Source organism: Phoenix dactylifera, chromosome 3, assembly GCF_051530095.1.
Source record: "Phoenix dactylifera cultivar Ajwa chromosome 3, Ajwa_hap1_PhDact_Kaust_v1.1, whole genome shotgun sequence".
Classification (NCBI taxonomy): Eukaryota; Viridiplantae; Streptophyta; class Magnoliopsida; order Arecales; family Arecaceae; genus Phoenix; species Phoenix dactylifera.
Window position 1 is genome coordinate 46,964,092 of NC_143192.1, and position 14,252 is coordinate 46,978,343.

At 41.7% G+C, this 14,252-nt stretch overlaps 1 protein-coding gene across 3 annotated transcripts in view; it reads right to left on the reverse strand.

The window, feature by feature from the left end:
* PSD1 (phosphatidylserine decarboxylase 1) overlaps positions 1-12,478 on the reverse strand; it is a 30,439-nt gene extending 17,961 nt beyond the window's left edge. The window contains exons 1-7 of one of the 3 annotated variants that reach the window (XM_008804563.6): positions 12,219-12,478; positions 10,187-10,275; positions 8,233-8,286; positions 8,047-8,112; positions 6,294-6,354; positions 1,986-2,095; positions 1,629-1,879 (exon numbers count right to left, since the gene is read on the reverse strand). In XM_008804563.6, the coding sequence (XP_008802785.3) occupies positions 1,629-1,879; positions 1,986-2,095; positions 6,294-6,354; positions 8,047-8,112; positions 8,233-8,286; positions 10,187-10,275; positions 12,219-12,393 (806 nt within the window). In that variant the 5' untranslated portion in view covers positions 12,394-12,478. Of the gene's footprint in view, positions 1-1,628; positions 1,880-1,978; positions 2,096-6,293; positions 6,355-8,046; positions 8,113-8,232; positions 8,287-10,186; positions 10,276-12,218 lie in introns of all 3 variants that reach the window. The other 2 variants (XM_089929715.1, XM_089929716.1) reach the window with 2 other exon arrangements.
* Positions 12,479-14,252: the final 1,774 nt, after the last annotated feature.

The following is a 14,252-nucleotide window of genomic DNA, read 5'->3' on the forward strand; positions in this document are numbered from 1 at the left end:
AGGGGGACCGACTGGAGTGCGGGCCCCTCGAGGACTGGGGTGTCTGAGAACGCGCCCGGGTCCGCCTCTCGTACCCCGCACAGCTCCGATGAGAAGGTCCTGGCAGAATGGACCGCACTCGAGAATCCTCCTCGCGCCGGCGCTCCTCTCCATGGGAGAGGAAGGAGCGCGGGTTGTGAGGAAGAGGCGAGTGCTCGGGGGGCAGCGGCTCCTGAGCCCGTTGCGGCACCCGAGAGATCACACCCTGCAGATTCTGCACTGCCTCCGCGAGGGTGCGAACCTGCTGGGCTAGCTGGTCGAACTGAGCAGCTTCGACCGTCTGAATGGGAGAAGGGGCGGTGGAGTGCTGCTGAGAGTGCGTTGGGGACGCAGCAGCCTCTCGGCCGGAGGCGCGAGAGGCTCCGCGACCGGAAGCATTGGAAGCTCCACGACCACCTCGCCGTGCCATTACGATCGTTCTAAGATTCGTCCCTTCCTCTAGCGCCAACTGTTGCTGGTGGTCCAAACCGAGAACGATTGGCACTGCGGTGTGAACGGGGTTCCGTCTGAGTTGTCTTGGTTGGTGTTGGTTGCGCTCCACCTTCCGCCAAGAAACCTGCAAACAAGCCTTGCACCACCACCAGGGTGGTGATGGCCCTCCGACGGTCAAGTCAGAGGAGATTGGAGGAGGAGGAGAGGTGATAATCGCAAGTAAGAGAGTGCTCTGGGAGATATTGCTCACCTCCCCCCCTTTCTCCCCCCAGCCGCATATATACCTGGCTGGGGGGTCTCTCAGGGGGGTTCGTTATCGTGGGGCACGATGGTGTGGCCACTGACATGGCCGTTACAGGGCGTCGTGGAGCAGCACCGGGTACGGCCACGTCAGGGCATAGTGGGGCTCCGCTTTGTACGGCTGATGCAGGAGATCGTGGAGCAGCATCGGATACAGCCGTTGCAGGGAGTAGTGGAGCAGGAGGCCGCGGCGTGCCTCTGGGGAATAGCCTGTCGTTATCAAGAGATCTCCGACTCGGGGTCGGAGCGCTGGATCAAGGGGCAGCCGACTCGGGGTCGGGCTGCGGAGCCGAGGATATCCGACTCGGGGTCGGATTGCTGGATCAAAGGGCAGCCGACTCGGGGTCGGGCTGCGGAGCCGAGGACGTCCGACTCGGGGTCGGAGCGCTGGATCAAGGGGCAGCCGACTCGGGGTCGGGCTGCGGAGCCGAGGATATCCGACTCGGGGTCGGATTGCTGGATCAAAGGGCAGCCGACTCGGGGTCGGGCTGCGGAGCCGAGGACGTCCGACTCGGGGTCGGAGCGCTGGATCAAAGGGCAGCCGACTCGGGGTCGGGCTGCGGAGCCGAGGACGTCCGACTCGGGGTCGGAGCGCTGGATCAAAGGGCAGCCGACTCGGGGTCGGGCTGCGGAGCCGAGGACGTCCGACTCGGGGTCGGAGCGCTGGATCAAAGGGCAGCCGACTCGGGGTCGGGCTGCGGAGCCGAGGATGTCCGACTCGGGGTCGGATTGCTGGATCAAAGGGCAGCCGTAGTCTTCCTGGGCGCGCGTGCCGGTCACGTGGGGCATGGCGGCTTATTTCCCCCGTAACAGTAAATATATGAAACTTCCAAAATACATGGGTAACATGAAAGTACCTCACTGAAACAGGACCTCGTAATTTAGGTGAAGCAAACGATATTCGCCACCATGATTTTGCGCTTAAATCTTCAGTTATACTCTGTTCAGAATGTTCTTTGCATGTCTCCACATTGACTGCATCATGAAGTAATGAATTTGCACCAAGAAGAGAAGCGGCAGAATATGAAAACCCTTTGACTTGTTCAATCATAGCTCCCAATCCTCTAAGCTCTCCAAGACGCAAAATTTTACCATCCACGGGACTGACCTAATAATTCAACCAAATTGAATTTTATTGAAGCCATCCTTCAAAAACATTGTTGCCAAAAAGCAAATGATACAGAATCTGGAAATAGCAGCCAGTTACCAGTTACCAGGCAGTTTGGATCTGGATCAATAGGTCTGGACCCTTCTTTGAGAGTGCGAACAAAAAATTCTTGTAGAGAAACATAGTTTTCCAGTGGCAGAGCAGCTTCGTCCAAATCTACAATAAAATAATAATTCTCAATACTTCATTTTGGGCAGTAACAATCACATGATATTGGAAAAATCTAAACACAAGTTTACAGTGATATGAGAATTAATCAATTGGTGATTAGGAATATTTCAGCTCTTAAATTAAAAAATCAACAATCATGTATACTTAGCAGCCGTCAGTACTCACTTATATTCATAATTTCATATGCAGTAATCATTTTTCGTTCGAACTCAGTGATTATTGTTTTCACTTGAAGCCAGTATTTGAAATAACATATTTATAAATTCTGTCATTAATCTATAGGAAGCACTGAAATTGATAAGCTTATTTGCATTGTAATCCATTCACATTCTGCTGTATTAAATTTATATTCTAAAATGTACAAAACTCTGATTGGCCAACAAAAATTATTGCAACAAGCTTACGAGGATGTGCTCTACCGAACCAACCAAAATTTAGATATGCATCAACAATATAAAATGCAAAGAGTGCCTTCCTTCATAATTTATTTCCTTATGATAAAAAACAAGTCACAATTTAGAACTGCCATAGTTGACAGTCCAAGTTGAACAACCAAAATTTGTAAGCTAAATGGCATACAAGTGCATCCTTAAGTGACCTCCTCATGTCTGTTACAAGTGATTTAAATTGCACCTCGGGAGACATTTAAAGTTGTAGTATGTGACTTTCAACCAAGGCTACAACAACTGCCAGAATAGGATGGTATGAATGGTACCGTACTGTTCTGGCAGGTTACCAGCATTGGTACACAATTTGTCGATACAGGACACGATCCCGTATCATGTGCTGATACCTGGTACAGTACCTTTCCAACAAAAAATCAGTACAAGACCTAAGTAAGCATGATAACGTCATTAAACATCTACGTCGTGCTACCTGGAGATCTACATTGCCCAAAAAGGACTGCCACATGGTGAAGATCCTTGCACAACTGGAAGTTCAAAGAATGGGCTTTCACTTACATATACAGTATTTACCAACTGTAATCATTGAAACACCAATCCTCTATTTCCTCACCTTCATCTTATTCTTGCCCTCCTCAGGCTGCTTAAATAAAATCATGGACAATTTAAGCAGATTCTTGAAAGTTTTCTTAAAGCAAATACAGCCCTTCATTAACTGATGGATCAATAATGATAGTTGGTTTTAACACTACAATGTAGAACAGATATCATTTACTAATAGTTAAGAAAGATAGTAAATTAAACTAACATTCTGCCTATTGATCAAAACATGGATTGAAAGCAAATAAATCGCACATTTTCACGATCTGAATGGTACCATGCAGTTATTTCTAGTTGCCATATAATCAAACTAATCTGAGTGAGAACTATGATATGAAGTAGCCTAATGATCAAAATATGGATTGAAAGCGCTCTGAATGGTACTATGCAGTTATTTCTAGCTGCCACATAATCAAACAAATCAGAGTGAGAACTATGGTTTCAAGTGTCAGCCCTTGCTGGTTTGTGCTGACCGGCATGTAAAATGCCAAGCCAGTACTGCCCCCCAGCACAGGTTGTACAATATTTATTAAATCCTTCTTCAAAATTTTCATATCAAAAATTAGCTTTTCTAAATCTTCTTTTCGTTTTGCAGAGAACAGCATGCCCCATGCTACCAGCACTTAAAACCTTGGTGAGAACAAACATATCGGTCATGTATATAACTCATCATTTACATAAAATAAGAAAGATCAATTGAATCAGACATTAGAAATGTTAAATTATCCACTGCTTTATAGAGAGCATAATTTTTCAATTATATAATGAAAAGACTTTCAATCCACCTCAAATTCTCTATTTAAATTGCCACCTGACAAACTATTTAGTCATCGAATTTCTAGGCATTTCAGCTCTTTCACTTCATACCACTAGTCACAGCAGATCTTAGCCAGTAGTTAGAATTAAATAGGTGGAGAAAATGAAGAAGATATATGAAGAGATATAAAGTTAATAAAATGTAGAGGGGGAAAAGAAATGAGATGAGGAGGTGATGTCAAACGAGAAGTGGGGAAGATTGTAGCAAAAAGAAAAGGTTAAAAGAAACAAAGAGAAAGAAGGAAAGGAATCACATGAGAGAAAGGAAGGAAAGGGGGAGAGGAGAGAACACAAAGATAGAAAATGAAGTATGTTAGCTTTAGTATGTTAATTTCCAGGATATTTCAAATATATATTTTTTATAAGCTTCCTGGTGGCAGTAGTTTATTATTGCAGTTCAAATTGACCAAATTAGTAGTTGGCACGTATTGATATGAATCAGCAGAAATACTAGTTCAATGCCCTGCAAACTTTAGAAAGCAATCACAAGAAGCAGGTTGTTACCTCTAACCAGAACACAGAGCAATAATCAGCAGTATAATTCTGTTGAACAAACCTATACTTTGACTGGTTGACAACATGAAAAAAAGGTTTAATGCTTTTTTATTATAGACGGGTTGAAGTCATTTCTTTTTCCTTTCATGCAATTGTATATGCTAGCTTATATGGCAACCAGAACATAGAGCAATAACTGGTTAAATAATTCTTTTTAACAAATCTATATTTTGGCTGTTTGACAACATGGGAAAAAAAAGTTAATGCTTTTTTTTATATTTGGGTTGAAATTTCTTTTCCTTTTCTGAAATTGTATATGCTAGCTTATATGGTATAAGCTGGTTATATAGATCAGATTGGCTAAATTCTACTCCTCTTTTTTTTTTTTTAAGATGGACCTATTTATGAGCGGCACTAATGCCGCAACCAATTCCAAGAGCATTCTCACTGACTTATTGTTGTTATCAAGGTTTGAAATCACAGTATGGTCGAGTATACTTGCTGGCCAATATGGTGTACTTGCTGGCCAGCACAGGTTCGATTGAGCAGGGAAAAAAGAAAGTTGTAAAATTCCCTTTAAGCTCAGTACCAGGTAGTACATTGATTCAGAGACAATTTGGTCAGTATACTAGTGATCTGTGCCAGGTACAAATTCCTAACCAGTGCACCTGGTATTTGAATCCTTAGTTGTTGCTCAGCACAAAGGGTCTCATCATTTTGCTGAATTATGGTAGACTTTGACTAACCGCATAAAAGCTGTTAGCATTTCCAAGTAAGTTTTCCCTCAGAACTAGACAATTGTCTTTATTTTCCTACAATAAGTCAGATGAAACTTTATGAACCATGAAAGTAATTTTTGCTAACATAACTAAGCTACATATTTTCTACCTCATGCAGGGTGTTAATGAAGGAATTTCTAAAGCAAACCAATACTATGATTTTGATCAAATCCATAACTACTTCCACTTTTATGAATTGAAGGATACCCCTCAATCATTAGGAAGGAAAAGAGAGCCAAGGTCCTTGGTGTTTAAGCGGAAAATATCTTCAGAATGTAACATCAGCAAGAGAGAAGCAAATGACCAAAAAGACACACTGAATGACCAAAAGGACACGCTGACAGCACTACCGTGAATACATGGAAGTAGGCACAAGAGGGGAGGGCCCATAATTACCCAACTTGCCCTTAGTCGAGGTATGATGCAACCCTTGAACCGGTTTATTTCGGATGAGTGAAAGAGATCTGTTAAGTGGAAAGATATCTAAATATTGCAAAAACTTCAAGATTTGGTACAAATTTTAAAAGTCCATATCAAAATAGTTGAAGAGAGATTGGTCTCAGGCTATTTTCTTGGACTCAGTCTCAGAAATTGAACTCCTTATTTGAGTTTTTTTTTGACAATTTGATCATTTCATCAAGGAACTTCTATATATAGAAGATTCTATCTTGACATTTGTTTTCTCAAAAAATACATATATCATTCTCAGCACACAAAAACAAACAGTATTTTTCTAAAGATACATATATTTCACATTCAGTTTTACTTTTCTTCATAGATTAAAACTATTTTTTTAAAAATTTTATCTAAGAAAAGTTTAAGTAGACTCAAATCAGAATCAACAAAGAGATCATTGTGGATTGACCAAAGATTTGTCAAAGTAAATGTCGAACAACTGAAGCATCAACATTAACATTGAACTTGACCATTGAGAAGAGTTTATTATAAAATCCCCAGTTTTTTCATAAGCAGTCAGCTGAAGTATTCCATTTTCTTCTGCACATAGCAGTCATCCATAATATATGAAATTAACATATGAAAACTTTAAACAATGTCAATAACATGAAGCAAAAGGCAAAGGAAGCATACTTGAATGAAATGCTCGAGCCCAGGCATTATAGATGAAAGGACGCAACCGTACTGGAATTTCCTGGAAGAAATCTAAGCATATTAAAGGAAGAAAAACAAAGCATACCCAGCCTTTCTTATTTATAAGAAAAGGGTTGCAATATGTAAATAAATGAGTAAGCTAAGATTCGAAAGATAAACATGCTGTTTGAACTATAATGAAAGCAAGAGATAAGCAAAGTGCAAAGTTAGCCATAAAAATATGAAAATCCCCACTAATGAAGAGCAAGCACAGATGTTGGAGACTAATGAGCATCCATTGCCAACATTTCGTTTTCCTCAATATAATAGGGGTATAGTAAAGACGTCGTGATTTATTAGCAACAATGCAAAAGCATATATACTGAAAACCAGTTACTTCATAACTAGCAGCTGTTTATAGCTAGCCTATCTGATACTTCTGATCAAGATTTATGGCCATGGTTGAAGTCAAAAGAATCCTATTTATTGAAACTAATTCCCTGACCACGATATACAGCTACCGGTATCTAGTTTGAAGATATACAAAAATATGCATTCTAGTTTATATACTGAAATTAATAACATCAGCCATCTTGTATTCTCTAAGAATGATTTTTCAACAACGACTAATGCAAGGAACATTGTTAATTGAACAATTCAAATTGCTATATCATTACCAGAAGGGAGGCCCAAAAGAGTAACCCTCACTTGATATGTTAGTGGATAATACTAGTGGATTGAAAACAGCATATTGGAACATTTAACCTAAACAATAGGCCAAACCCATTCACATGGGATGGTCTCATGGATCAGAATATCATTTTCCAAATTTGGGAGCATTTTACAGAAACCTCTCAACCTAATGTTACTCCTCAAAATTCATATCAAATACTGGGCCACGATACCAAGGCAACCAAGGGCAAGAGAGGAACTGCAACCTTGTACCTGTGGTGCCATCCTCCTCATCAGAAACATTACCTAACCTCTACTAGAACCTCCTAAATAATGTTAGATTTAGATTTTGTTAACCTTTTTAGGTCCAGCATCTGCTCTAGTTTGTCAGAAATTTACTTTTAGTAACTAGGAAGGGCCATCATAAGATATTCAAAGATACCACTATGACTCTATCATGTAAATAGTAACTTATTAATTGCTAATAAAGTTGATGAGAAAATAGAGAAATAAGAAGGCACCCATGCTCACAAAAAGAAAATGACCCAAGAAAAAGAAAGAAATCAGGAAACTAAATCCAGATGAAACAAGATAAAACAAATAAATACACAACGAAAGTCAGTAGACCAGCAAAACAATGTAGCTATTGAAACTTAAGAAACTTTGCACTTTTATATAGAAACTTGTATACACCAAACTTAACAGAAATTTCTTCAAGTCCCTCCCACATGTAAATATAAATGGCTATAAGAATCGTGCATATGAGCATGTACGCTATCTATCACAAAGAAATCCGCATCATTTAGCAGATTTACAGGATAGTCCAGAGGGGCTATCTTTCAAGGGTTCCCATAAGAAACATCATGGGAGATTTAGATATGTGACAATCTCAAACAGAATGTACTTTTTTATCAAGCATATTTTCCATTAAGAGATTAAGAAAAAAATGCAAAGGAATAAATTGGGATGTGCCAAAGCAATAGAAATAAATGGATGGCAAACTCCTACAGAATGAAATATATAAATCTGGAACCGAAATATTTTAAATACTTAAAAAGCAAAATGATGATTTGATACAAACCACACTCATTAGAAATCCCCAACAGCGTGACATAGAACGCAAGGGCAAGAGCCTCAAGAATGAAGCCTGTATTTGACAAGGTAATAAGTGTCTTAGTAAGAAGTATAATTTGGTATGCAGTATTAAGTTATAACTGTTTTAAGTCAATTTACAGAAATCACAAGGCTGTGCTGATAAAAATATTACCTTCACATCTGGTGAGAACTCAAGTTCAATTCCTTTCTCCTTCATATCTTCAACCTAACAATGCATATGACAGGTGAGCGCAATGATATATGCAGCACATAACCAATAGTTTGCTAGGTGAAAGCTTATGATACCAGATAAACTGATAAAACAAATTTAAGACCAATCTTGCAAAATTCATGCTTGAAGGAAAAAGTGGGAAGCTTGTTCCAACCTGACCAGCGAATACAGACATCTTTCAATTTCAAAAATTGTGCGGTCTAACTCTGATAAAAATTTATCTTTCTATAACTCCTGAGAAGAAAAGGCTTCTACTAGACATCTATCTCTAGATTTATCTCCTTAAACAGTTTATTTTCCTCATATAACAAGCATTTCTTGTTGGGTATCTTAAATCTATTGGGAGGCTATAGTTCATGATAGCTAGAAATGTGGAATGGACAAATAGAGGCAGCACTTGAACTCGATAGTAAATGGGATCTAACTGACTTGCCAACCAAAAGGCATATCATTAGGCATCATTTGATTTGATTTATAGAATATAAGATTTCTACACCTGTTGATAGCGCAAGGTCTTGGTTGCTTGCTTTTAGGATGCACGAAAAGGGAATATAGCCACTTTTAGACTTTTTAATCTATGTACCAATCATCATTTCTGTTGCATTTGTTAAGTTAAGAACTTTGTTGCAACCTTCTTAACGTATGTAACTGTGAGTGCAGAGGAAATACAAATGGAGAAACCACCAGTTCTTGTTGCTTGTGAGTAAAATAAATTGTGCAGATGAAATGAGGCATTTTATGGGTTAAATAGTCTTCTCATAATCTCATTCATGGTTCGATGAGTTATTTGTTTGGCTCAGTAATCTTGTAAGATAAGCTGCAAAAAGAGATCTTTGAAGTTTAAATCAAACAGCTAATTCTAGCTTATACACCATGATAAAATCAAAACCAGAGATAATCATAATAAGTATGTAACTATATGATGACATGCCTTAAGAAACCGCAAGGGGATAATTACTGGGAGATAAGGTAGCGGAGCCAGTAGTAGGGTATTGGTTTGTAAAGAAAAAGAAAATAGCAACCTTTCTCTTTAACAAACGAGAATGTTGGTTAAGATATCTATTGAGTCCTCAAGCAAAGTTACAATGGATCTTTGGGTTTACCCAATAAACAGGAACTGAAGAGAGTTGGGTTGACAAATCTATCCATTCTATGATGGAGTGCTGCTCCCATGAGGAGCTTAAAGGGCACCCATACAGGAATATCACGTACCAGACCACTACTCATCAAGCACCGAAAGCTAATTATAATTTAGACTAAGTCCTTTTTGATATGAGATTGAATACTTAATATTGCACTCTTATTAGTGAAATTTTGGTAATGTGGAAAAGTTGGGCAGTATAATTTCTAGATGAACTGTCAACACAAATACAAAGCCATGGCTAGTCAACCATGAGTACTTACATGGTTGACGAAACATATGGATGGCAGGGGTTCTATCATTAGCTACCTAGTGAAGACGGTTTTACAATGACCGCATGACGACTGGATTTTGCATATAAGTTTTCATTTACAGGAAAATTACATATAAGTTTTTTGAATGCATTATCCAAATAACCATGGAAAGAATCATAAGAATGCCTTAAATAAGAGTGGATAAATCAGCATTACTAAATCATTTCTTCTTTAATTTGAAGCCAAAACTGTGACACATGTGAGTGTGCTTAGGGGGATACAGGATATGATTTGCCTCATAAAATAGACGTAATTAATAGTTCTCGGTTTAGAAAGATATAAACAAAACTTATAGTACAAACATATTAATTACCAAGAAAATGAAACCTTAAAAGACAACCTCATTGAGTTATATCTATCCAATCATATGTTAAATATATAATCTTTTGTTGAAGTAGAGAAAGTACATGACTGCGCAGGAATAAGAAAGATGACTTGCCTTCTTGTCATCATAGAGGCGCCGAGCATGGAGAATGCCAAGCATAAGAATGGTAGCCATTGTTGCACCAGGTATCAGAAGAAAATTGCCTATAAGCATAATAAAAATAGAATACAGCATGCAACAAAAACTAGGATGAATCAGTAAACACGCTTGTGGACACAAGTAACATTTCATCAATCATTGCAGACTAATTATGTCAATAAAGAATATCCTGATCTGGCCATCAGGACACAATGCCCAGTTCTAATTGCTCCAAACCAGCTAGCACTTCCCATTAAATATAAATGTCAGAGATCTATATAGAACTTCTAGTAAGTCAGAACTTCAGGAGACATGATTAACAATTTAACACAGCAGAATTGACAGAAAAAATTAAACTGAAGCAACTAAACTGAACTGTTCTCTCTTTAAACTACAACTACTCGATAATACATTTTCGCATGCATGCTGTTAATGTCTATGCCAATCCACTTTTCCTCCATGGAACTGCAATGCACCACCGCCAGGTATAGCACCTGTATGAAATTTGAAGCCCAGCCATTGTGCAGTCTGTCCTGGCTACCATGAAACAATCATCGTATTTTATGCAATGAAGTAAGATAGACTCATTTGGCAAGAAAATATATTATAATTGGGAAAGAAAAGTTCTGAATCTCTGTTGTTCATTTTTTTGCCAAAAAAACACTATGATTGAAGATTCTAGTTGCCAGAATCAAAAACAGATATCAGTGCGAGAGTGGGAATGCAGATACTTCTAGGAAGATTCCAAAGCAGGTGCATCACTCTAAGTAGAAGATTCCAGCTACTAAGGGAGAGAAGGGAAGGGGGGAAGAAACAAAAATATAAGGTGGCACTATTATTGTATGTGCACAAATTAGAAACTGAAGTCAACAAGGTTAACATATATATGCCTCGACCATTTTTTCTGCTTTAGAAGTCCAGCTATAAGGAAAGTTCATCATAATTAGCACACAAAAATTTCCAGAGTAGCATCTACAAAACTTGGTAGAATCAGCATTCTGACAAATAAATGGGGACTGCATAACTAATAAAATCTTAGTATTTTCATGCTACATCAAATCTTTTGAGCTAAAATCATCACTGTCTGCGGAAGATAAAGAGGAGGAGGTGGAGAAAATAGAGACAGAGTATGCTTTCGAAAAATTTGACAAAAGACCAAGGCATTAAATCATCACGAAACGGCTTCTCCCTTGACAAGAATAGCACTTGATCTAAACACAGATCTAGCCATGACAAATAAGTCCCACAACAGATGCCGGAAAAATCGTGATACTAAATAGTAACTAGAGCATGGCACGTGCAATGCACGTGGTCTGGGAAGTGCAGAGACATGTGAAATGTGGACTTCACAAAGAAAACTGGATCCTTTTTTCTACTCATGCGGATCTATAGCGGGGGAACACAGACAACAGAAGCACCTCAGCAATGGTTTGGTGGGAGTTTGTGTTATATACTAGATTATATATCTAATTTACTGCTTCAATAAGCATTTCCTATCCCCAAGTGTAACGAACATAAGCTTGGAATAAGGGAGATCCATCAATATGTCACCATACTTCCGCCAAAAAGCCTCCCCACAGCACAAAACCCGAACCAACGAGCTCTATGTCCACATATTGCTTTCCTCTGCAAGGATTAAATGCTAGTTCTAGGTGATTCAAACGGGAATCAAGAAATCCAGTAATATAGCCTGCAGAAAAAGGCTAAAAAATGACCGTTATCTGTTGCAAGCCGCCACAACCATCTTGTCATGGTTATTCACCCTTACAACTACATTCAAAATAATCAAGACGACTGAAATCTTTACATTCCATATGTTTTCCCTCTGAAAAAAAAATTATATCTCCTACAGTATGAAATTCCACAAGTTAAAACGTTATATTTAAACTTGAGCCTCAATTCAATGCGGTGCACCACTTGGAACAAATAGAAAAATATTTTAAAAATAAATAAATAAAAAGAATCATGGGCTCAAGATTTTATTTTAGAGGAAACAAAATAACAGTACCTGAGCCGCTACCGCCGCCGCCGCCGCTGTTTCCGGCGTTGAAAGAAGAACGGGTCGCGTGGAGTTCCCTGGAGAGGGTGGCGACAAGGAGATGGCGAGGGCGGGGGAGGTGGCGTAGGTGTCGGAGATGGTGGTGGGGAACAAGAGGCCATCTTGGGATAAGTCTAAACTTCATTATTTCCAGCGTTTCTTGGTGCCCGGAGTTCGGAAAGGAGGAGAAGAGCCGCCTGAGGGCCTTCCGGTCTTGCGAGACTGCTTTGGGGGCCAGGGCCCGGGTGGTTCTATATACACCCCCCCTATTGCTCAGGACACCCCCCAAAAATTAAAAAAAAATTAAATACTCTCTACACCCCCCATTTGCTAAGGACACCCCTAAAAAATTAAAAATTCCTAAATTACCCCCCACCCTTCCCACCCCCTCACCTAAATTGCTCTCTACACCCCCCAAACCCCCCCCCCCACCCCGCTCTTCCCCTCCAAAACACCCGCCGGCTTCTCCCTTCCGCCCAAAAAACCTCGCCTCAAGCACCTCCCCGGCCATCTCCCGAGCAACGAGCACCTCGCCGGCGGAGGAGGAGGGGGGAGGCGGAGGAGGAGGACGGGGAGGCGGGGGGAGGCGGAGGGGGAGGTGGGGGATGGGGAGGAGGAGGAAGGAGGACGGGGAGGTGGGGGAAGAGGAGTGAGAGGAGGTGGCGGAGGAGGAGGGGGGAGGCGGAGGAGGAGGACGGGGAGGTGGAGGGGGAGGTGGAGGGGGAGGACGGGGAGGTGGAGGGGAGGAGGGGGGGGGAGGTGGAGGGGAGGAGGGGGGGGGAGGAAGGAGGACGGGGAGGTGGGGGATGGGGAGGAGGAGGAAGCGGGCGCAGGGGGGAGGGGGGGAGGAAGACGAGGCGGAGGGGTGATGGGGGAGGCGGAGGAGGAGGACGGGGAGGTGGGGGATGGGGAGGAGGAGGAGGAGGGGGAGGGGTGATGGGGGAGGCGGAGGGGTGATGGGGGAGGCGGAGGAGGAGGAGGGGGAGGTGGAGGGGGAGGACGGGGAGGTGGAGGGGAGGAGGGGGGGTGGGGGATGGGGAGGAGGAGGAAGGAGGACGGGGAGGTGGGGGATGGGGAGGAGGAGGAAGCGGGCGCAGGGGGGAGGGGGGAGGAAGACGAGGCAGAGGGGTGATGGGGGAGGCGGAGGAGGCGGAGGAGGAGGACGGGGAGGTGGGGGATGGGGAGGAGGAGGAGGAGGGGGAGGGGTGATGGGGGAGGCGGAGGAGGAGGAGGAGGAGGCGGCAGTGAGGAGGAGGGGGAGGGGAGGAGGCGGCAGTGAGGCAGAGGAGGAGGAGGAGGCGGCGGCAGTGAGGAGGAAGGGGGGGTGTACTGAGAAAATTTCAAGGGCAATATGGTAATTACACTAAAGGTTAGTTTGGGTATTTTTTTTGGTTTTTGGGGGGTGTCCTTAGCAATAGGGGGGGTGTATATAGAACCACCCGGCCCGATGTGATCAAATCCGGACGAACCAATTTGACGCTGGAGATTAATTCTCAAATCCGGGTACGGAGTCTAGGGCAAAATCCACAGGCGCGTCGTGTTAAAAAGGGTTTCTATTTAAAGCCTCAGGGAATTTAGCCTCTCAAAGAAGGAAAGCCCTGGCTAAATGCAGACCAAAGTAAGACACCACACATAAACTTTCAAACTATTTAGATCGACCTTGAATCGATTTTTACTGCAATTTGTGAAGAAAATGTGCATTGTCCTCAAAGCTGCTTGCGGAGAAGTTAGACTGAGTTGAACTTTCATTGATGGATTTTGAAACCGATACCTTGTCTCAGTTTCTTGACGAAACCGGTCTCAAATGCCGCAAATTTTATACTTCTTGAATACTTTGAAGGGAGGTAACGAAATCTTATTTTTTTAGCAATTGAAAGAAAAGAAATCCACCCATCAGCTAATTACTAATATGTAGTTTTTTTTTTAATTCGAGAGAAGCCAAGATATAAGTTTAATTTCAAAAAAATAGTTGTTGGGCTGAGATGCTTCTGAGAGCAATTGACT